General features: G+C 37.5%; 1 protein-coding gene across 2 annotated transcripts in view; it reads right to left on the minus strand.

Annotated features, from left to right (window-relative positions):
* Window positions 1-26264, minus strand: part of LOC149797334 (uncharacterized) — a 109602-nt gene that overhangs the window by 18625 nt on the left and 64713 nt on the right. For both annotated transcript variants that reach the window (XM_089962057.1, XM_089962058.1), the window contains exon 2: window positions 3587-3985. In XM_089962057.1, the coding sequence (XP_089818183.1) occupies window positions 3587-3985 (399 nt within the window). The remainder of the gene's footprint in view (window positions 1-3586; window positions 3986-26264) is intronic.

The raw sequence follows: 26264 nt of genomic DNA on the forward strand, positions 1-26264 counted from the left end.
GGCAAGATATCATTGGATTTCTTTAGTGTGATTTTGACTGAAATGAACATGAACGAAACTCGGAGTGCGACTTTGTTTGCAAAATTCTGAACAGGCGATAGTAAGTTAGGTCTTACTGGATAGTTTCGTATTTTGATACCCCTTAATGTTTAGAGTAGAAGGCATGAGCCTCATTTTCATAAGCCTAGGGTTTATAAATTCACACATAAGCTAATCATGTAAAGTGGTTTACATTTATTTTAAGTTAGACTAGAAAATAGGTGTTCGTGTTTTGTGACTGCCTATCACAGTTTGACTAGCATTGGAGATCAAATGAATGACTTGGGCTGCAAATGAACAGCTGCCTTGGCTTACCTATTCACGTATGACTGCTACAGATCTATAGGTAAATATCTTAAATTGAGATGGTTAAGGGTTGATAAAACGTTTGCTAATATGCTAGTTAACCTTAAGCATGCGAAAGACATTTGCTGAATATTTTAGCAGGAAATTATTCAAAATAGCACTTTGCTGTCAACAATAAATGTTAAAAAGAGGGGTTGATGGCATTATCGGTTCAGCATAAAAGCCACCAGTTGAGGAAGAAATTAACCTGAATACAAGCATACTTTCTATAAAAATCATTAGTTGATTTTTTTTAAATTTATCACGTAATATTATTCTCATTTGTCTGCAACAGCTCATTGCCGGATGAAAATTCAGCAAAAAAACTGTCAAGTGAGACCAGAGTGTGTGCACTGTGCAAATAAAAAGATTACTTTGGATTCATTTGCATTCAGTCTGTGCAAGAATCCAACTATTTTCAGACTGTTAAGTTTCTATACGTGAAATGAATGGCAGAAGTAAACAATGAGCTAAACTGGTAAGCTTTCTTCGTCACTTTTTGACCGATAATTGCAACAGTTAATAAAATAACGTTTGGTTTAAGTTAGCGAACATGCTACTATCATTCTGCTTATTTACTTTTCGTCTCCACCATTGAAACATAATAAAGTGTGACTGCAGTTTTGCACGAAATAGATGGTAGACAGAAGCATTCTTTTGTGTTAACGCAAAACATTTATTACAAGTTTTAGCAATAACTTGCAATTTTTGTCTTAGAATCGGATTCTGTCCAATATAAATATGGACATGCAGTGGTATTCAAAATGCCCTTATATTTTTTTTCTTTTTAAAGAAAAAGAAATTTGAAAGAATTTATTTCATGGTATATTTTTAAGATTTATTTTTCGCGATCTTGCTACAACTCAGTAGAAACATTAAAACTTGTTCGTCTTAAAATTTGTGAATAAAACTGAATTTTAATTTTTCATGAATATTCCTGGTTAAGTTTATATGTGGTTTGGAATTCTTATTTTTGTTGCGATTTTATTGTGTTCTCTATCATTTCTTGAAAGGCACAAATATCATGTTTGTTTCCTACGCAAAAGTCAGGGTTGTGTAAGAACACAAGCGCATAATGGGATCTCGTTAAAGGAATATATTGGATAAAGAAATACACGATGTTATCAGGTTTTCTTCTCTGTGGCATTACATGAAAATGATTTTGATATTTTTACCATATAATTTACACCGCGCCCTCCGTCACGTTTAACCAAGGCATTATAATTATGACTGTCCGGTAGAAAAGCGACTCAAAAATCACGATTTCAACTCCATAAGTGTATACCAGGAGTCAAACGTCAGCAGAGTAGACCTTTTATATTTTGAAGGTTTAGAGATTCGCTAGAGGCGACAAGACAAAAGAGATACCCTTTATCCATGTCGACTTTTTTAGCTACAAAATGTAAATATAAAAGTTAAGGAAAACGAAAGCAACATTTGCATTAATGTTAATCTACGGTACAAAAGAAAACGTTAGCAATTAGGTTAATTATGATGTAGACTTACGTTCGGGCAGATGCCGTATAGTGAGGTCAGGTTATGGTTTGTCAAGCTTCGGTCCAGTTGACTGACCAAAACTGTATTTTTATAATCCTCATATTATTTCGAAAATTGCTTGCAAAATAATTTATGTTGTCTGTATTTTAAGGCTTTTTGGATTTAGTTTATAACAAAGTATTCCCACATGTCAAAAAAGAGAATATTTTGTATTTTGCAAGTATATAAACTTAAAATATTATCTGAAATAAAGCCATACGTCGCTTTAAAAAGAAAACTTTATAAACTAGTGTAATGGATTAGCTAGGTTTCTGCTCCATTTGTATATTTGACGCAACTACTAATTAAATAGCATACCTTTAAAATCGTTTCATAATAATTTACAAACTCTTTACGACTGACATATTTATTCGGTTTACAACGCATGTGTTCAATTTGTTTTTGTCCTGATCTGATTTTTAGCAATTAAAAACTTGTATAAATATGGTGTTCATTTGTTACCGTTATTAAGTTTTGAGAATTTTAATCCCCCTTTTATATTAGTTTTCGTATGTTAACCTTTTGATATAATGTGCTGTTACGCCAGAAAATTTCAAATCCTACTGAAAAAAAGAAATGTATATGCTACTGTGTTATAAAGTGAATCAAAACGACTCTGAATCACAGACATTACCAATTTTCCACCCTTGGGATATATGTCCAGAATTTCACTTTAAAACGTAAAATATGTCATTTAATCACCTTGTAGAGAAATGCACACCAGTCGGATGGAGCAAACAGTTGGATGAGAATGAGCAGATTATATAGATCTGGGGGTAAGGGTGGGGGTTGGCGAGAAACCAGTGGAAACTAAGTCCTTGTATATAGGGTAATACCAATGCCAAAGTTGATGTAATAAAATATATATTCAAATTTACATCTTTCAACATACATTTGAGTACGATATAAATAAAAAGGCACTTAAATCTGATATATGACAAGTAATATGATATACAAGTTTCAAAACCTCTGCCTGAAAATGTAAGTTGGGTTTATGGTGACGTACGGTACAGCGATCAATAATTATAATTGAATGACAGTATTTTATTGAATTTTTTAAACGGAATATTTAACTCACATAATTTGTAGGAAGAAATTGGCCGCATATCTATTATGAGTATTCATTACTTTGTCTGGGCCTGTCAAACATGATTATACTCATTACTTGCATCGTGAGGGGCATTTTTTAAATAAATATATGAATGCGTGTATTTGTTATTACATACTTGTATCGTGATAAGCATTTTCTACAAATATAGGAAAGCATGTATTTGATATTACATGACGTACATGATTTGACTTCTAGGGTATCAGAAAGTAGAAGATTGTCACTTCGTGGTGAAATTTGAATAACATCATAACATATCACGTCTGGAGTACATAGTCTGTTGACCCTATATACATACATATTCAAATATTGTATTGAATGATGCAGATTACTTTCACTTTCACAAAATATAAAACTAATTTAAAAAGATAAAAAGCATTAACTATCAAATTTACCATATATAGTAGAGCATTTCAGAACAGACAATGTACTTATTGATATCATCTACTCACGATATGAATTTAGTCACCTGTCAGACTAAGGAAAATTTCTAATATTAAAAACAATAGCAAGTGGCGATGTTGTTGATCTCCCTTCCACACACGTAAGTTTACTTACCGAGCAAACAGGTATAGTTAACAATAATATAGAAAACGTTGATTCCTTTACAGGCATCTGATGTAGTAAACTGTGTCGGATCGGCAGGAATGGGTCCACACAAAGGTTTGTCTGAACAAAGATTTCTCACCGACTGTGCACGAAGTTCAGGAAAATCTACGATGCAGTGATCATAATCATTGTTACAACATGTATATTTCTCATCTGTACAAGTAAGACGTACGCCATTTTGGCAAGACGTTCCTGTTTTAACACTTAGACCGTATTGAAGGCTCTCCACTTTTATTCGGTGACCGTTAATACAGTTCATACTGTAGAACCCACATGCGGTTTGATTTACATAACAAGCCAAGACATCAGCTGGATGTACTGTTAGATCCCAGAGAAAGACAAATGTTTCTGAAACACAAAACATAAATGCAGTTATCTTCCTTTCCAGAAATTCGGATTAAATTGTGGCATGACATACAGACAACCGAGAAACTATTTTCATTTTTATTCAGTTGGCAAATAAAAAATAGGTCTGATGCATTCGACAGTAGACAGACGATAAATTAAACATGACGTAAAGCTACAATAAAACCGCAATCCTAGCTTCTTACTTTCAGTTGCTGATCTAGCTCCCTACCCCTCTTGTCAGTTCTCCTAGCCCGGAAGTTACTGGATGGATAGTGGAGAAAATCATTTCTAAAATCTGTACTTAACATGTCTTTATTGTTAAATACACATTTGAAAACTATACAATGAGAGTTATTGGCTGGACGCTGAACCAGTTTAGTAACTGTTCCCTAAATGCTTTATGTACATTGTTGTATATAAACAACATATTAATGCTTGTTGTTCACATGTTAGGATAGCAGCAGGGTCGCGGCTGATGATCAGACCTGGGCGACAACCAAATTTTTTTAAAACCGAACAGCCACACAACCAAGACAAGAATAATAACACCCAGTACGCCCCGATACGGTCTCCGTTGGGCGCAAAAATAAAACATGATGGGTCTGACTCGTCGCCACGTTTGCTGATTTTGAAGTGCATTTTTAGTATATCCGCTGACGGGTCTAACAGCTGCTTTTGATATTCAGCAAATCAGGGCTAATGATGATACAAAAAAACATAATATCTTTACCAAGTAGTAGAAGAATATGCTGAAAAAGCAGAGCAGAAAACGAAAGAAGATCAGGAAGAATTGGGACGTAAACTTCAAAAATTAGTAGAAGAAAGGAGAAAGTCAGTTGTAAAAACTAGACCTGAAATAAGAAAGAAAAAAAAGAAGTTGTGTCGTCAAATGAGCCCCAGCAACGCACTGGAACCACAACCAGATCCGCACGACCAATTACTTGAAGAAGCAGCCGGGAGTGGCCTTGCTACTGGCGATCGGTGATTTACGATAAACTTTGTCCCAATAACGTACTCTGTGATGTTGATTGATTAGAAATTTTGATTGGTGGAAGATGAGCTGTCAATAATTCCCCGAAATAATCAATGGTGTTAGCTGCTATTTACCGCTGGTTGCATGGATACCAGGATATATCTCACACTAATCGATGAAATTACCGACGATTACTATTGATCAATTAGATCGGCGATAACAAAATAATATGATTATACACAATGATCAATGTGGACTGAAATGATCAGGACGATAAATTCACGATTACCAATATATACATTTATCATCGGAGATGAGATTGGTGATGTTCAAGGTTTATTTAGAAGGAAAGCCACAAAAGCAATACTGATTGCAAAACAATTAGGCATGAAAGCCGTCGATTTTGTTCGTGCTAAACCTATAGGCACTGTTGGTGATGTCGCTAGTAAAGTAATCTCAGCGATCCGAGACAGACTCCAACGATTAATACGACGAAAACCGCAGTTTCAGTTAGTAAAACTGCACATCACCTGGGTGAGGGCAGCAAGTGTCAGTAAAATAATAAATCACGCTGTGAATAAACGACTAAAATAAGTAGCGTGCCAATGACGAATGACGAAAACAACAAGCTGCCGAAATAGAAAAATATATAACTGCAAACTTATCAGCGAGAAGTGGACTAACTCAGACAACGATGCAAACTTTCTAGATAATGCTTCAGCTGCTGGTAAAGTGCAACTAGCGAAACTTGCATTATGGATGCCAACGATGACAGCATCAATCTCTGAAGAAAAAACAACTGCTCTCTTTCATGGATAGCGGTGGTACGTGAACGCTGTCATGGTTTACAATGACCACTGACTCATTTACCAGCACAGCACATTCCTTTGCATAGCAGATAACATCTCAACAGGGGATGGCAGCACCACATCATATATTCTTTGCATTTCAAGTTATAGAATGATCGGAAACTAGGAAGGAAACCCCATGGTGTTTGACCGTTTAATGGTGTCTACGATTTCGCTAATACTAAGCGGACACCAGGTACCATCAAGAAGACATAATAATGACTGTCGAACATAACAACGTAGCTAGGGCATATCATGGTTCGGAAAGATTTATGGGGGCGTGATTAAAACATTGATACTGGTCTGCAGATATTCAGCGCGATTTTTCGTCGATGTATAATATATATTGTTCATTGGAACATCTAGATTTTTCACACAATCTGTCATTGATATACACGTGCAATCTATTGTCAATGATATAACAATGGGTCCTGTTGGTTATAGAGAAATCGCTGTCATATTATTGGACAAAACAATTCAGCTCGAAGGTGTCGAAAGACGAATGAATGTCGCTGATGCACCGTCGAAAATATATGATTTTGCCGTTAACATTATTATTAAATCATTCATAATATTATAATGTTAGACCAACACATCAATGACGCCCTGACACCTTGTCAGATTAGAAAGCTACAATCGGCATCAAAGAAGAATTGTGGAACAAAACTATTGCTGAAATCAACGGTATTGCAAGGCCCGAATGTACTTTCGTTGACTGAACGTCAGCACAAACACTACCATGTCGCAACGAAATCAAACAAATGGTGTACGGCTTGATCTTACCGCGAAAGGGACAACGATACAGCAAATACTTTTGGTATATTCCCACTTCCAGCAGCGATATCAACGCTTCTTGCCGTTGCGGCTGAATAAAAGCAAATAGACGCGGTGCCTGGAATTGTATGAAGAAGCAACAGGAAACGGTTTAAAAACATAAAAGGAGTCGAAGATTACCATGATGCCGTACGGTAAAGGTTTTTGACGGCCGTGAACTCCCCATTCTAATTTTGATTTACTTGATGCTGCTCGGCGATTAAACATCAAAAACTTCAGAGAAATTTTCATGCATGATTAGCAGCCTAAACAACCAAACCGTGTTGAAACTGGTATCATTAAATTCGATTGCCGTTCTGGCCCATGTACTCCTTGCGTTCCATACGCGGTTGATCCACGTGTTGTTTATTTTGATTCGTGTGGATTGGCGTCACCGAAAGAATTTTTACAATCTATCAGCGGAATCGGTAGCAATTCCATCTGGTGTTCAGCATTACTAACACAGACATTAACGGATCCACCCATATGCTGTCCAGAAGTACTTGCTGTACTAACTGTTGTGTCCATGTGATAAGCGCCGCCGCATCAAGTCGTGCACGAGTACGCTAGCGGTCGTTTTAAATAGGTTAATAATTTATGATGGTAGATATAAGTCCCATCGGGGTTGACCTGGACGGGGATGTTGTTTTTCAGAATCAACATGGGCGGCGAAATACAACCATTATTAAGTGGGTCGATATAATCCGACGAGTTTTAGGTGCGACCAACGATAACATCCCGGTATTTTCTGATAGTGAGAAAATCAGAGACTCAAGCGTATCAATCGCAGCGATCACAAATGATATGAGAAACGAGGTCTGTAAACCGGTTGCTAAAACCGGCAATACAATGACTGGTGAATTAGGTATGGACGGATATACGCTCAAGCAACAACGTCAATCGGCACATTATCAGCAACGCAAGTGATATCTCCGATGATTGGAATCGCTGTTGGGTGCCGCGGCTTGCATTCTTAATATTACTACCAACAATATCAACATGTGCGGGTAAGAAATTACAATTGCTCACAGAAATAATGTAGGATGCGGCGCATGAATTTATAGATATATCATCGATATTGTAAAACTGGTTTAAAAGACGGTGTAATACAAGATAGTAAATTTGCTGCAATCAGTGATATTTATTATCAGTATCACAAGACTGACGTCAGCGGCGATACTTTGCAGGCGCCAACGTTGCCAAATCCACATTTTGAATCCGTAAAAATATAATAATGACTGTAGAAGAAAATACCCGTCTGGAACAGATTATCGCTAACACAACATCGCGGACTAAAACAATAATATCAGTGACGTCAACGCAGCCGGAAATCGATATTGGTTTTTCAACTTCGATAAGAGCGCGTATGGGACCTGGAGAGTCCAGTCAGTCACTTGAGACTGCACTGGCACAATTACGACTTTAATATAGGTGGCCAAATATCAGAGCAAAATCAGTTGGTGGACTGGACACTAACACTTAATTGCTATTCGCGTATCAAAATAAGGAGGGCCGGAGGATCCCAACTTAAACGTCGTTGGAATTCCAAAAGGATCATATCAAATCGAGCAAATCAATGATGAACTTCAGCGCAGAATTAAATCTATAACAGGAAAATAATTAAAGATTACTAGCGAAGCATATGAGCCAACACTGAGTGCCGCCATTGAAATATCAACTCCCAATTACGCCGTTTACATATATAAGTCATCGATCAGAACCGTGTTAGGATGGCAGCTGGTAGTACGGCGGTTGTTGAACCATGAACCACCACAACCACAACGATCTGATATTTATCAGACAAACAAATATTCATACAATTTTCAGAGTAAAGAAAAGGAAAGATAATATGGTCGCCCATGAGAGGAGACACAAGGTATTTATTTGCTGCACAATTGCTTAACCGAACCGGTGATAAAATTTCCCGATTGGGTTTACTGATGGACCGTCGGCTAGGAAACCAGAAATTGGTACAAGTACAGTGTATATGATTGGTAATTATTTTAAACTACTCATTGATGGAATAGTGCAGGAATCTAAAAATAAACAAACTGATCTGAGAAAAATGATTGAGTAGTATGTGTTTCAATAACCAAATGATGATCTTAAACCAAGAATTACTGAGACAGTTCAATATCTGAACCATATAAAATCTGATGCAGAAATATTTTAGAAATGTATTATAGAATCAGTCATTATCGAGGGTGATACTGAGATGAGTATAGAAAAAGGCATAATAATCAAAAATGCATTTGTTGTCTTTTTTAAGACCAATTTCCCACTTCAAACTACCGGTGTTGGACATTGACAAAATACAACAGGCTCTCAATGAAATATATGATGAATATATGCAAAAACTCTGCGGCATGGAAGACAATAAGAGGCTCCAAAGATAATCTCCGACATAATAACGATCTAACGGGAGCTAGTCGTCATGTATCGCCGGGTATATTTAATATTACGTCGACGATTTATGTAAATCTTGTCTGTGACACAGTGGATGGTAGCTATATCGTTGGTGGTGGGGTAGCGGGGATGCAAGCGGTGCGGCGAAACAATATGTTATATTTTATATAATCCATCGTGTTTCTGAAGTCACGATTCAGCACTGGACGACCTTGATTCCGATTACAAGCAAGCAATCCACAATAAGTTTTCTTATCTGACTACATCATCTAGAGTTTTATATTAGCGAGACAGTTCTGATCAGATTTTCTCAATGGCGCTTGCCAGTAGTACACATTTAGCAATTTCGCTCTCATGTAAGACATCCAGGGACAATTCTATTTGGCGTTGGATTAATTTGATAAATCTATATTCTGCCGGTAATGTACATCTACCCTCTTCCCGTCGCTGATGTATAATTTCAAAATCATAGTTGATTGTTTCAACATCAAGATGAACTGCGAGACCATCTTATTGACATTTTTCAATCTCAAAGATAATCGTGTTAATATTTTATTGGTTCGTTACATAACAAATAAATTTCTTTAAGAAAATGAGACTCAGCGCGTGTTTCAACTTAAGATTATATCGAGACCAATGCAATAATGTGTTGCTGTATCATGCGAACTAATTGTAATGAAATCATGTGTTCTTTGAGCATGTGCAATGAAGTTTTTAACCTCATTTATATTAATGTCGCCAGGACACCAAGTCGGATGAATATTTTGCAGTGTATGAGAATCAACGCCGTTAAATATAACCAAAAGATTATAGCCATCTCTGGTCGCTTTAGGATCTTAACATATCGTTTCATAACGTGCATGATATCTGTGTTTTATATCTGCATCATGAAAATATTCTGGCTAGATTTATTCGTTTGTCAAGCATGACATCACCGTAAACCACAAGATTATTAATACTACCATCAAGATCAGCAACGGACGGTCCATCATTGATGTTTATGATAAATTCAACACCACCTGTATAGCTAGGCTTTATTGAATTAATTGAGGATATTAAAACATCGCTAGTTGTCAGCGGATGGCGTTATAAAATAAAGTTTTTCTCGTTTGAGCAATCTCATTATTTGGATGAGTAGCAATTGAGTTTCACCAGACCTAGATGGACCAATAATAAATGGCTGTTATAGTTTGGTAACGCTGTATAATGCTTGATTGGTGCTTGCTCGGGTGTTGCTGCAAAGTCAGTCACGATCATATTGTAGGACTATGTATTATTCACAATCACGAGTCTATATTTTGTTCAATGCAAGGCCGTCACTCGTGCAACTACGCTTTGAGCAACTACAACGAGGCCAGAACTTACAGGTAAAATGCGGCATAAAAAATACAAGTTTGTGGCATCTCGAGAGACGTTAAGTGGTGGTGATATTATTGAGGTACTCGGGGCATTACCAAGAACTCCACTGGCTAAATATCCTGATGAAAAACATCTACCGGGATAAAATTACTGTGGTCCTTTAACACCACTTGATATCAGATTTGACCCCAGCAAATCAAGCAAAGTCCAGGCTAATTTCCAGTAAATGCGATTGATCAGGCGTGCCATACTCATGACGTCGCGTATCAAAATAATTATATGCAATAGCGACATATCGCTGATGTCAAGTTGATTCATACGTTGAAGTCGATAAAAAATAAAAATATGCGAAAATCTCTGGCCAAGTGGTTGATAAGATCGGCGATCAGGGGTAATTTAGCCGTAGGGACTGGCAATTAATTGTCCGGTAATTAAAAATGGAATGTATTTATTATAGTCCAAGAGGATACTGGAAAGATACAGTAGCGATTAGCAAAGTCGCTTATGCCGCAGGTGTCTTGCGTGGTGTTGTCGCATATTGGTTTTCCCGACAGGAAATATGGCAAGTTTATCGGCCGCCTAAAACGATTCAACATGGACGGTTTGATGTAACACTCCAACACTGTTCATCAGAAAATATTTCGTTTCACCACACGACGTTATAAATACATCACGGAAACGACAGACTAGTAAATACCAATACGCGTTGATGGTTGTCGTCGTTGCAAGTAGAAGCAAGTAAGCAGAACCGCTATCGACTAAAACAACAACTGAAGTCTTGGCCCCATTTTGAACAAATTTATTCGCGTGGACCTGGGCCTTCTGGCAGCCTGCGCTGGTCACTATTGCTACAGGTTGATCCTAGCAAAGAATTTCTTAGCCGGGTAACATCATTGATACAACAACATAACGTTGAAACACTCCGCAATACATATTGATCACGCAATCATTCAACTTTTTTTAATCGAACTCTTGCTTAGCGATTGTTTAGACATCAGTATACCCAGGAATTACTGAGCAAGGACAGATCTCGTGAATGGGTTGCGAGGCTACCGCACGTGATAGCCGCGTTAAACAACTACGTCACGCGTAAAATTACTATGAAATCCGGGATGCAATCGTGAAGACATACCGACTAAGCGATGCGACCTATCAGCGAGATCGGTGCTGGTCAGCATCGCGTCAGTTAGGTATTTATATGAAACTGGTGAACCTGAAGGTGTTATGAAAAGAGCAACCGATCCACTCTGGAGTGTAACCACACATAAAATTTTAAACTTAGTAAGATCTCCGGGTAGGCCCGCAATGTTCAGACCAGATTCGGCAGGTCTTCAGCATGGATTTGACTTTGAACAATTACAAGTAATTCCTGAAAATACACTGTTCACAGTAGGTTAGATTCGCGCGAGTAAAGGACACTAGCCTCTTGACGTCGGCTACAGTCAAGACATATCAGCGCGACATTTTCGCGTGTGCGACAGAGACTACTATTGATTTTGTCCCCTGCAAATGTCTTACGTTATTAGGGAAATATTCCAACAACATCATTGTGTTAAAGTAAACACAGTGATTATTTTGTCGCTGCTTCAGCTTCATTATATATTCAGCATCAAGATGAAACTCGCGGTTTTGTTTTGTCATCTCGCTGATAGCCAGCTTATTTTTTCTTTACCGTACCAGGAAGTTTAGTGGTGGATCCCACCTGAGATTGATTGCTGTTCGAGACCATCTTCTGCAGCTGAGACATTTTTGTAACTCTCGATACTGCCAGATTCACTAAATTTGATCATTTTACTTACCAAGTACAGTATCTGAGATTGTTAGTCCCTGAGGAGTGAATTGTTGTTTCATATCCTAGAGTCCACCATAATGGTTGTGCTAGAGCCTGCTCAACAACCTCCACGGGAACATCAACGATATCATTAAGAAAGTGCGTTTGATTGGTCCCCTTTTGCTGGAATATCAACGAGAATATTCTTCCGAACATTATCCACTGAACGATAACACAGTAACACTGACAACGTGGGAAATCTTTCCCTTTGAAGTTCAAATAACCTACGCTGAAGTGAATCGCGAAATATATTTTTTGCATGCGACTATAATATCATTTGGGCGCCATAAGTTTCAGAAGTCATTGATTCACGTTTCTGGAATTGCACAGCGAATTATCTCTCACATTGAATTTATCAACACTTCATCGTAATACTCGACATATTTTCTTTATCAGGTTCTGTGGCGATTCTCCTGTAATTGGAGGAGGTTGTTCTTGATCGCCGCACATAATAATCGTCGTTGATTTCGTAGACAGCCTATCGAGAACGCTATTAAGGTTTTCTTGGACACATTACATATTTCATCCCAGATGATGATTTTAGGACAATGTTTCTCACCCATTCGAGTTGTTGTTCACGCATATTTCTTGCATCAAAAGAAGTTATGATAAGTACTGGCGTTAATACCCCTCTGTTTTATTTCTGACTCGCGTACTGTTTTACCAGAACCACCATGCCTATAACGGTTGTGATAATTTATCGTTGTGGCAATAGACACGATGAGGTTTATAATCTGCAAATGTAGAATAATTACGTATTCATTCATTTTTTATTCACAAACGACGCCAACGAGTTGAGTTGAGTCGGTGTTGTTGGTGTGCGTCATTGGAGGGTTTTTAAAACCTCTATTTTTTACATGCTAAAATAAAAAGAGTCTTCTGGTCATCTCTTGTTTTGGATGACCAAATCGTGAAACATACGGCTCACAAGAAATTTAGCAGGGTAACAAGCCACCATATCAACTCAAATTACATCAATGGCATCATGTTTAGTATTCCAAAGGCTTAATTCAATACATGAACACGATATGTCATCGAAAAGTCCCCGAATTGTTGGGCGCCATGAATGTTTTTATTTGGTGACACGGGAAACCACAGATGAGATTGTGAAACTGTTATTCAGCAATTCCTCTGCGACATTCGTGTCGTCAGTGTATTTTTGCGCCTCCCGTTTCATCTGATCATGGAGATTCTTCGAGATAATGTTTACCCGATCAAACCGGGATCCAGTGGATCTTGAATCCGATTCTAGATCATTTTGAAACAGCCTGACCGATACAGGATCGTTTTTGCTAATATTATTAATTTCCTCAAAAATATTACCGTTGGACGATCCAGTAGTTTTTGTTAGCGAAACTTTTGTTATGCTTGCCGTCCACACATTAACGTTGAAGTCGACTAATTTAAGATACCAGTTGGCATCTGTTTCTGAGTAATAATATTGGGCTCGTTTAAACGATAAAGTTAATAAACTTCAGCAGTGGTAGAATATGATTTTCCATAATATAGCAATGCTTATAATTTTATCTGCAACGGTGATATGCTGGCCACGTGCTCGTGATTGTTGAACAGGGTCGAGTTTATCCCAGATAATCCATGTTGGACCATCCTGGCATCCTGTTCGACAATAAATTTAATTCTAAATAAATACCTTTTATCATCATCTAAATGATCAATAATCATCGCTACCCGTTAGTCATTCATTACAGCATCAATGTAAATACCGTCGAAATCTATCCGGAACGTTGACGAAACATGAGCTGCAACGTCACGCTTAAATTCATCCTCGGCCATTCTGAAGTGTTCGTGTAATTGCAAATCAAATAGTGGGTGTTTTTTCTTATGATCTACTCTTTCAAAATCAAACCTGGGCGCAGCTGATTTAATCATAGATAATCTTGCAAACTCTTCGCTCGTAGTTTCTAACAATTTAATCTGATTTCGCAAATTCGATTTTTGACCTATCAAGGTCTCATCTAACACCGGTAAAATTATGATGCTGCTCTTGCTATTGTTTTTCTACAGTCAACTTACCCACTTTATAATTTAGGCAATTTTTTCTCTAATTTAATATTATCACGGAATAGTATACAACTAAACCACGAGCAAAAATATATTTGTAAGTGGCTTATGATTTGATCGGATTGAAAACCTCATGCAGAAACAATTGTTGTTATTAGTATTGTGCGTCTGAATTAGCGAGTGTTTGGCGATTAAATATAAGACCAAACCCGTGCGTTAAATGCGTTGTGGGCGTGGGGGAAATGTTCAGACTTTGCATTCAATGTGTGTGTGGGGGGGGGAGAAAATAAAGAGCCTTTAAACGATGCTTTGATAAAATTCGTCATGAGGACCACGAGGCCAGAATACAGGATGCCAAAGATTGTCTTCGTATAAATCATAGATTTCCTACCGACAATGAAATCATAGATTAAAGATTTTCTATCCAGACAGACGAAAAAAATATTTGTACCAATATAGGCTGCTGAAAAATATTTTGATATTCATTCAAATTCAGTACAGAGTAAATAATGTAAAATAAAATTACCCGCATACTTTAAAAGCACAAAAGAAAAACGTGAATTAAAAACAATCAAGATATTTTCAGCTATATCGAAGCGGTAATATTTCAGTATATTTAGTAATGCAACGTATTTTAATATCGCCCAACCAGAGCCCTTGTCTACAATAATGTCCATAATAACACTGGATTTTTCTGTGATGTATTCCGTTTCAAACACCTATAACTAACACATTTCTTAGCCTTGTACACATATTTTATTGCTTAGTGACGCAATTCATGGAAGAGAAAATCGATAATGTATCTTATCCATATTAAATCACAGTACACTATAAGCCCTCAGGACTGTCAGGAACAACGCCGAGTAGACCGTCCGCCGCTGTGACAACACCTACTGGCTATACCTCTGCCCCAGTATACAGACAGATACCGACACCGTGGATCCAAGAGGAATGTATGAGGGCATCAAGAAGGCTACAGACTGAACCAGAGGGTCTAGAACAACCCCAGCTTCACTTAGAAGACCAAACTGCGCGTCCATTAGGCCTGTGTGCTCAGCACACCCCTCTACAGCAGCGAAACATGGACCACCTATGCAAGACACGAGAGGAAATTCAAATGTTTCCACCCGAGATGCCTGCGGCGCATTCTGCACATCCAGTGGCAGGACACGGTACCCAATACAGAGGTTCTGGAACGCGCCAACATGAAGAACATGTTATCCATTGTCACCGAGAGGCGCCCTCGCTGGCTCGGCAATGTCAAGAGAATGGACCCAGGCCGCATTCCTAAGGACCTGTTATTCGTGGAGTTAGAAGGCGCACGACAGACTGCACGACCACGTCTGCGCGATAAATATGTTCGCAAGGACATGTAGACGGCCAACATCAACGTCAACGACTAGGAGAGTTGTGCTAACGACCGTTCCATATGGCGCCTAGCTGTCAGGCAGGGAGTTCAGAAAGTCAAGGAAGACAGGAGCATAAAGCAAGCTGAAAAGAGAGCTAGAAAGAAAAACAACAACTGACTCTGGAACTACACCTTCGTCTCCCGTAGACGGACGGATGCCAAGAGATTAGATCACAGTGGTATAAAAGTTTTTAAATAGCGGCAATTAAACATAGCGGAATCACATATGCCCGTTACATGAAGGAAAACAGTCATGTTTGGAGCCGATCTAGTCCGATTGTACTTATAAATCACAAATGTATTAATAATTCATAGATTTAAAGCACGCCCCGTTGTATTAGTGACACCGTGGTTATCTTGATATATTACTTCCAATATATATATTCTATAGGTCAGGACAGCGGCCTGAGGTCGCCAATTCGAAACTTTGTTTGGGTTCGAATCCGCGCCGACAATTTTTTGGCGTCTGTAAACAAAATTATTTTATTTGGGGTTACAGCTGCAATTAAGTCAAATCACGTTTAAAATACGCCCCGTTGTATTATTGACTGAGATCGGCTGAGATGTTTGAATATCAATGAATGGGTAATGGTAAAGAACATAACTTAACCAAGGTGAAACTTGCCTGGTCTCCCGCCCACAACCCAATAAGGTGTTCGTTTCACACCCTGTGTTTACTTAGGATGTTGGTCGTGCTTGATTACAAATAAACAATTATAACAATAAATATAACAATTACCCGCAAAATAGTATATGAAACATCGTGCAGGTGAGCGTGGTCATCTCCTTTTTCTAGTTAATTATGTATGCTTTTGGTGCTAACCAGGCTTACAGGGAAGACTCTGATTGGATTTGGCAACAAAGAAATCGACATTTCCAACGTCAGGACGGTAGGAGGGGATTTTTCCGGCGGTGGGATTGTTGCCTCCTTTCCCCTCCCCCCCCCCCAAAAAAATGGAAAGGTTGGGTGACCTAACCCCTCCTGCTGATGGACACAGTATAAAAGAAAACACTCAAATGACACAAAATGAAACGCAATACAATGCCTACCTATACAAATTTTACTTGATGTTGTAGAAAAGGTAGATAACGAAATACTTATGGATGTGTAATATTATGATAATGCATCATAGTGAACGTAAGATGGTGCTAACTATTTTGTAAACTTACTTGCTACATATTTTACAACAGACGTTAGTCAAATTTATTTTCAGTATGGACCAAGTTACTTTACACTGCAACATTTCTCATACCGAAGCAACAACATAAAAGAAGTTCCTACTTTGCATGTGGAACCCACCATCGAAGCATGTATGTGACCTTCAACTCAACATCAAGGTCAAAGACTTAGAAAGAATTTAAGCGAATGATCAAGGTCAAAGACTGAGCAAGAATTTAACCTAATAACTTAATAAGCAAATGCAATCAAGAATTAACAATTTTAAGTAAATTAATACAACATGAGCTAATAAACGAACAAAAACGTAATGCAAACATGCTATGATTGTGATGCTCACAACAAGTTAAATGGGACATGAAGATATGGCTCAGAATGAATTGTCATAATTTTATATCAACTCAACCATTGCATGAACTAAATCAATTAGGAGGTTAGGAAACATAAGTAAATCTTCAACCAAGTAATGCTAAATTTCAAATATAAATGAAATCAATCAAGGACTTTAGGAAATCACCGAGCCCTTTTGGAAATATATATATATATATATATATACATATATATATATATATATATATATATATATATATATATATATATATATATATATATATACGTTTTCGTTTTCTTCATTTTTAATGTAGATTCGAGAAATAAAATAAATATCTCATCTCACACTACTTGGCTTTTCATCATGAAGACGTTTTTAAAGTCTTCACACTCGTACAGTGTGAAAGGACTCGTAACCTACTGGACTGAATACGATATATCGTGCCATCACTAAAGATCTTAAAGGCAGGAAAGTAATTATAACCGACCCCATCAATGACAATATAACCATATAAATCACGAAGACAGTTGCATTATATTCAGAATATACATGAATATCAAATATCAGTTAAGTAGCACATGTAAGGTTATCAACTCCAAACATACCGTCTACTCTGGACCTTTAGAAGGACAAGTAGATGAAGAAACTATGAATAAAAGCAATACGTGTACATTCGATGAAGTAAATTATTATACACAGAACATGCAACGCATTAAAAAAGTTACCAAAGATCGCTGAATGTTTCGTTGGCCATATCGTTTGTCATTGAAACTATATGCTTCGCCTTTTATTACGTCAAATAATACTTAAACCCAACAAGTGCTATGATGTTTTACAATAACTTGAATCGAAGATTTCGGAAAGCAGAATGCAATTGGTTCACGATATTCAGGAGTGGTTTGGAATGTTAAGCAAGTGATTGACTGTTCAGCCAATAGAGGTACATTTGAAGTGTTCGAATAAAAAGCAGCTTTGCCATTCCACCAGCTATTGTGCAGAAATATACGCACTACAATGACAGTGGAAGAAGTAATCTTGGCAGACAGATAATTAGCTGGTTGAGGCTATTCGACAAAATATATTTAAACTATTTTCTGGCAAATAATTACTTTTGTCTGAATGACAAATCAAAATATTACATTTCGTCTTTTAAAACCTCTTTTTAATGCAGTGATGGGATATTTATTGTATTCTATCTACCTTTACGTACACCTCTGGCTTCTTAACAATAATATATAGCAAACCGCTTTGCAGAGAAATATTAAATATGGTACTTATTATTCTATATCACCTCATCCAACTTGTACGTTATTTCAATAACTACTGCCAATGTAAACTCGTTTACAGGATTCTACCTAAAATGATCTGATATATACATAATATTAAAAAGTTAATATCCTGTATCATGTGCGCAGGGAGATGATCTGATTCGATTTCTTCTCTGTATTAGAAATGTTACTGGTTGTCTCTCTGTTTATATTTGCTTGTGTGTAGCAACGGCAAACTAATACAGTCCAATTGACAGGTTTTGTTTTGAGAGGAAAATGACATTTTCCATACCATCATGCTAACATTTATACCTTATACAGCAAAGAATCAAGAAGATACAAAAGAGGTTCCATTTAAGCAAGACTTTTGCTGTCTCAAAAACGCATCCTTGCATCGTCATCATCATCATCAACCCTTAACCGAAGAGGTCGTTGGGGTACCACAGTTGACTGTACAACTAATTCTCTCCATCTTTCTCTGTTCTCTACTACCCTTTGGGAATCTCCAATTCCCATGCCTGTCCACTTCTTACTGTTTTCCTCCCACCTTTCTTTCTGTCTTCCTCTTCTTCGGCACCCTCGCACAGTGCCTTGCAAGATTGTTTTTGCCATATCATCTTGATACATGACCGTATCACTTCATTTTGCGCTTTTTTACAGTGGTGAAGAGGCCTTTATAGGATCCGATGGCTCGTTGGATCCTGTTGTGGACTTCTTCGTTGTCTACACGGTCAATGTATGAGATGCACAAGATCTCCCGGTTTGAAACCTTCTTTGTAGATCCGATGTGAGTGTCCATGTTTCACAAGTATAGAAAAAGATGGATATGACAATGGAGCACATCAGCTTTATTTTGTAATCCAAAGCACTATTGGTATATTTCCATATTAGTCTCAACCTTGTTATTTCTGCTGTTGTCTGGGCAATCCTGCAAAATTGTTCTGGTTTGAAGTCATCATCTATGACATCTGTGATGATTGATCCCAAATACTTGACGCCCGTGACTCTTTCCAGCTTCTGTCCACTGAGCTTTATTTCTGTCCTGATGCCATCGGTGTTGTTTGTTATCAGTTTGGGTTTTTGTTTGGCGCTAATCCCCATACCGTATGCTGTGGAGTTGTGTCGAGGCGCTCAACCAACTCAGACAGTTCCTTTTTATCTCCTGCTAAACCATCAATGTCATCTACAAAGCGAAGGCTGGTAATTGTTCTTCCACCGATGCTGGCAGTACCCTTTTGGTCATGCAAAGCATCCTCCATGATCTTTTCCAGGAAAATGTTGAAACGTGTAGGTGACAGTATACATCCCTGTCTGACTCCAACTGTTGTTCGAAGCCAATCTCCTATGCTGCCATTGATGAGGATAGCACTGGTGGCTTTGTCATAGAGGTGCTCAACAACCTTCACCAGATTTAAGCTGATGTGGTACTTCATCATAGTTGCACATAAAGCTGCATGCCATACCCTATCAAAGGCCTTCTTGTAATATATACAGACGTGGTATAGATTTTGCTGATTCTGAAGGTATTTCTCGCAAAGGAGTCTGAGATTGAAGATTTGTTCTGTGGTACTTCTTCCTGCTCTGAAGCCTGCTTGCTCTTCATCAATAATTTTCTCTGCTTTAGGCTTTAGTCTGTTGAGAATTATCTTCGGCATGACTTTGCTCGGGTGACTGATCAGACTGATGGTTCCGCAGTTTTGGCATATATATAGGTTTCCTTTCTTGGGGAGCACGATGACCAAGGAATGAGTCCATGTGGGAGGCCATTCTCCTGTCTGCTATATCTAGTTGCAGATTGTTGATAGGACTGTGACTATCTCTTCTCCTCCTGCTTGAATGAGCTTAGCTGGCATGTTGTCAACGTCGGCTGCCATTTCTTTCTTTAGTGACCTAACTGCAATTTCTTCTTCTTCACGAAGAATGGGGTTGTCATCAATTATTTCTGCCTGAGGGCAATTTAGTACTTGTATATCTAACCTAAATATGAACGTCAAAACAGATGGCCTACATCATGACAACAAGCGCAGTACGATTATATACTGTGATACACAGAGATATTCATAATTAGTGGGTACCAACATATGGCTATATAAAACTGAATTTAATTCGTCATTAGAAAGAAACAGCAATATAAAAATAATATCCTGGTTTTTATGCCTTACATTGGGTCGCAATGGTTATGGTTTTGTCATGCTGCAATTTCCCACAGTCGTTAGGATGTATCAGCTGTAGGTACAGCAGTAGGCGCGCTGTAGCATGAACTAACAGGAAAGGTGGTTCGTAAATATTCGAAAAGACATGCTGGTTGGTTAGGGTCGGGGTAGTTCCACGAACTGCTGTTAACGTTTCTTTAACTGGAGTACAAACTGTCCGAGCAATAAAAATGGGTTATTTGCGTTATTTCGAGATAAATGTCCCTAAAGATGGGTAACGATAAAAGTCACCTTGATCAATAGCCTCTCATCGGTAATGAAAACAATAATTTTGACGTTCCAGTAAAATAAAAATCAAAGTCGAGTAAGTGCACATACAGAATCAGTTTAGCAGTGGAAAGCACAGGTAACATTGTACCTAATTAAACGAGAAACAGTCAGCAATCCGATTATGAATTATTTAGATCTGAATCCAATGTTACTACACCCTCCTAAATTATTAATTAATGGTGCTAGACAATTTACATGTAGAGTATAGGGTGGTTCTTGTGGAGTGTGAGGTGTGTCTGCAAAAAGCCACACTCACCCAAAAGGATAAGTGTTTGAAAAGCGACATGACATATATAACCGTGAGCCTGAATATTCTGAGCCTGATAGGTCTTGAATGAGGTGGCGTTTCAAATTAAAACATATTGTTGATTTGTATACAGTTGAACTCTTCTGATACGAGTTCATACGCGTGTAAAGGGAGATCAGCTGCGAGGCAGATATCACCCATGCGTACACGCCCTATGCAGAATGTGTCTAGATATTTGGTGAGGTGTGGGCTCTAGACAAGCTTGTATTGACTCATGAACAGCGAACAGGAGCATTTACGATACGAATAGATTTTTAGCGATAAATATTTCATATTATAATTATATTTGACCGTAAGCTTCATTCGTTTTACACACCGAAGAACACGATCTTCACACATGCGTCAACTCCCGCTTGCGCGCCGCTCGTCCTGCTACAGTTAAAAAGATATTAAACTCATCCTCCGCTGCAATGACGACAAAGACGTTCCGACAGATAACTGAGCACCATGCTGTTAGCATAATAAACGGGATAGAACTGGAGGATTTTGTAGCCCGCATCTGGGCGGCTGGAGGCTTACTATCACGCTTACACGAATGGCTGAGTTTTAGCAACAGGTCTCTATAAACAACTAAATCAAACTGCCCCTTTCGTCTCCCATGCTCGATAGTCATGATGACCGAACATAATAATTTTTGGTCAGAGAAAGAGCTAACGAGAAATTGCGCTTAGATCAAGCAGAATACCTTAACTCCACATGTAGAATGGAAAGAACAGATTCAAAAGCCCTCATGCATATATAAATTAATAAGGTTATATCGATACTAGGTGGCGCAGTGATCTCCAAAGGTAAAACAAATAACATCCGAACAGAGACATTCCTGTCTTTCCTGCCAGTCGGTATTCCGTTTGCGAAGAACTGGTGTTTGTAGGTCGTGGAAGGCAAGTATGACCCAGTTAGAAAGAACCAAAAGAAGGTTGGAATGATCGAAATGACACACAAACCAACCAACACAATAATATCATTGCCACAAATGACACACTACTCTACTCTTTATACACATACACGAACGGTTATCTGAACTTTATTCTTTTGAATAATAAAAACAAACCTTGTTTTGAGTTGTGATTTCAACAGTTTGCACCGTGTGTCTGCAATTCGAACACTGATAAATAGGCTTCCTCGCTGAATTTATATTATCATTGGTATAATTTATACTACAACCAACATTTCTTAAGTAAATATCTCTAAATAATTCCTGTTGACTAGCAGAAATCGCAATTCGTGATAAGAATATGATTTATTGTTTAGTCAAATCCAGACACAGATTCAAAAGACCAAGCATACTCATTCATATAATTTTGGCAAGTTACTAATCCACACAAGAATTCAAAAGACGAAGAATATTGATTCTTAACATTTTGGAAACTTATCAAGAAATCGATGATTTTTTACACAATAATACATAAACTAGTTATGTATTCTGCATTGTGTGTTTCTAGAAAGGCAGCCGATGTTCATTGTAAACACTTTAAATACTATTCAGACCGATAAAAAAATCATATTTTTATATTTAGATAACATCATAGTACCGAAGTTTACTTTCATTATCTGGTTTCAGAGGTATTCATTAAACATTTTGGCAGGTATCTTGTATGCCAAATACGCAAAATAAGCTTAGATGAATTCCTTCTGATTGTTGTTTGGGTAAAATTTACATTCAATCCACAATAAAATGTGCCATCTGCTAATTCCTGAATGAGGTTATAATAAATTGTTTTCAGAAGATCGCTTTATTTGACACCGTAGAGGAAGACATTAGTAATGGTCCTAAACAGAAAATGTGTCTCTATTGGTGGAATAAATTATGATATAATGTATATCCTTTAAAGCTGGCGATGTCAAGGCGTTTCATTATTGGCTAATCTAAAATCTACAAGTATATACTAATGTTCGTTTTACTATTGAACTTTACTGTTAATGTCTAAAAATATATATCCAAAGAATATTTTCATGGCCACCATTTTGATTACCGCTGCTTTAATGTTTATGATAAGTGTAGATCCTATCCATATGTCTGGTGGTTGGTATTATATATATATATATATATATATATATATATATATATATACACACACATAGCGTCTTCTTTTCTCACAATATACAATATATTCCGTGTTCTCGTACGATATTTTTTGCACAAGGTATAACCTATATTTTTTTTTACGAGGAAGTTAAATTGGATATGGGTATATTTGACTACCGGCAGGCCCAACCTTAAATCTTGCGCGGTCCAATGCGCCTCGCTTGCAGCGGTGCTCGACCGGTGGAGTTGCTGCAGTATCCCTGATTTTGGTTTCTTAATTGAAGCGCGGGACCCAAGGCTGGTCCTTACTACCTGTTTTGTAAATTGTTCGGTAAATAACTGCGACGTCTAGCAAACAAAAATGTAACATGCTGCTGTTACCGAAGAGTATGCGTATGTCGTACACTTGTTCGAGTAATTCTATATGTGTGCAGATATGCACTGTTCTAACAAAACTGCTATATTCAAATACAATAGGACAGTAAAGAGTATACCGGATCATGTATGTTAATAGGAAAATCCGTCAGTGTAATACAACCCTAACTATCATTATCATAAGTGTAACATATCCTTACTAGTGTAGTCGGATGACAAATGAATCTCAACAACCGGAACTGAAGTAGTGATTTCCCGCCATTGTAATAAATCTTAAAATGGTACACGCGATAAATACGACCGAAAAGAGAAAAAAATCTTTGTCTTAATAAATTACTTATAAAACTTTCGAGCAGGGGGTTTACTTCACAATAAGCTAACTATAAATCATTCGAGCAGGGGTTTTACCTACTTTATGTTAGCGATCAGGTCTAAACGCATATGCTTGGTTATGACCCATCTTCGTTCACATGTATAAAAATATCGATGTTAAATTTTAAAAGGTCTGATGGGGACTTCGTTTTTCTACTGATCATTGATTTTGTTTCAGGCTAAACGTTAGGCATACTGGACACTATGACTAACCTATGTAAGCACAGAGTAACGAAAGACAAAAAAATGTTCATATGTTTTTTGGGGGGCTCGTCCTTTTGTTTTCTATTTTAATTTTTTTTTCAATTATTGGGAGTTTCGCGGGTTATTTTTATTTTACGAACTGATGTGAATACAATAGTTTGCAATGTTGTCATTATTGAACTGTGTTCGATACAATTCGTCAGAGCCCGGTGATTTCAAAATCTTTTATCACAAACCCCAGTTAATACTAGTGCTCAACCCAAATCAAACTTGGACACAAATGTCACGATCGCCTTCTTTTATTGGTAATATTTTGCTTCCTCTAATCTGTATATCGTACGTTTTCACTTCAGATTCAAAACACTTCTGCAAGCATTGTCTTGAATTGTATTCAATAATGACTTTATAATTAGCACATTATTGAGGTGTATCAGCATATAATTAGGCGTTTTATGAACATGTTTATTCACAGACTGATGAGACACAATAACATTTTTGCAACGGTGAGATTCAAATAAATTGAAGTCAATGCTTTCCTACATAACTTAGCTCATATGTAATTCAAGTGGCATTAATTTAAACTCATATTCAGATGGAATATGGACTATGAAGTTAAAATGTAAAAATTGGAATACTTGTTTTAACTACAGTCCCTAACGAAAACGAGAATAAGAAATTGAGATTGCACAACAAGACATCATGTCTATTTGCGCTGATTATATGCTTGCATTCACAATTACCTATCAATTATTATATCAGTTAGTATACATCGATAGGATAGGGGACCACTTTGGAGTCAAATGGATATTCTATGTCAATCTGGGATCTAGCCTCTAACAGGTAATTAACATTAAGCCGCCATATTGAAATGTCTAGAAACAATATGTTTAGGACAAATCTTTCAGGTCAGAAATAGTAACAGTGTAAAATAATGTGTCCATTGGTGGGATTATGTGGAGTATAGCCGAGCTTGACGGTGTCCCCTTTAAAATTGTTTAAAACTGTTTCGTATATGTTGGCAGTACGTTTATAATTCAGCAATTATCAAGTCAGTAAAATTTTTGATTTATTAGGTTCTTGAAGAATATGGCATTTTTGTTAAATTGTCAGGTAGAATGTATAGCATGTGCTAAATGGCGGGAAATCCTACCTTAAATCATCGTCGCTAGCCAAGGTTCCGATAACCCTATCTACACCTTGGCGGATCGAACAGCCATATCGGTGTTTTGTCCTAGCGACATCTATTGGCTTTCATGAGTTGCCTCCCTTAGCATGATATGCCAACTAACCAATATCGTGGTGCATTGTACATTGGCCGATAACGTTAAAGGCAATTGACCTAAAAGGTATACACTGTAAGTTTAACATCGAAGGCATGATATATACCAGAGGGAAGCCATTACAGTTGTATTTGAGTGAAAGGAACTTGTGCAAACACGGACCGGCACTGGAAAATGGTTTATTTATCAGTCCATTCAAGTTATGTGCCGCCCTTGACTCAATCATGTAGGAACAGTGTTCCAATTTGAACAACTTAATTTTGATTGAATGCGGTGGTTAAGTAGATAGGATTATCTGATCCTTGGCTAGCAAAGATGATCTTAAATAGGGACAAATGAATTAGAATAAAAAAAGAAATCAATATTAGACTGCAAAATGTTTATGGAACCTGTGGAAACACGAATTAGGCAACCATGGTGTGGGTTAAATGGGACTAGATTTAAATTAGTCAGCCATATGGAAATGTTTAGGGTAAAATGTATTCGATAAACATTGATTAACATGTGCTTTACATGATGAGTCTGTATGGCTACACATGGTAATTAGTAGTATTAGTTTGCGTGTTTTGCCACCTTCTCACTAGTTTGAATCCTGATACACGTAACAGCTGTATGCTTTTTACGCAACCTATTTACAATCCACGGCAGGTACCAATCATGAGGGATACAGGCTCATGACGCATATCAGATAATTAAAGAGCAAAATGAAACAAAAAACCAGTCAGATTTGCACTACTCATACTATGTACAACCCCATCGAAGATTAGCACCATTTTGTTACTGTGTACTGTATCTG

Source organism: Sinohyriopsis cumingii, chromosome 6, assembly GCF_028554795.1.
Source record: "Sinohyriopsis cumingii isolate HCF-2022 chromosome 6, ASM2855479v2, whole genome shotgun sequence".
Taxonomy (NCBI): domain Eukaryota; kingdom Metazoa; phylum Mollusca; class Bivalvia; order Unionida; family Unionidae; genus Sinohyriopsis; species Sinohyriopsis cumingii.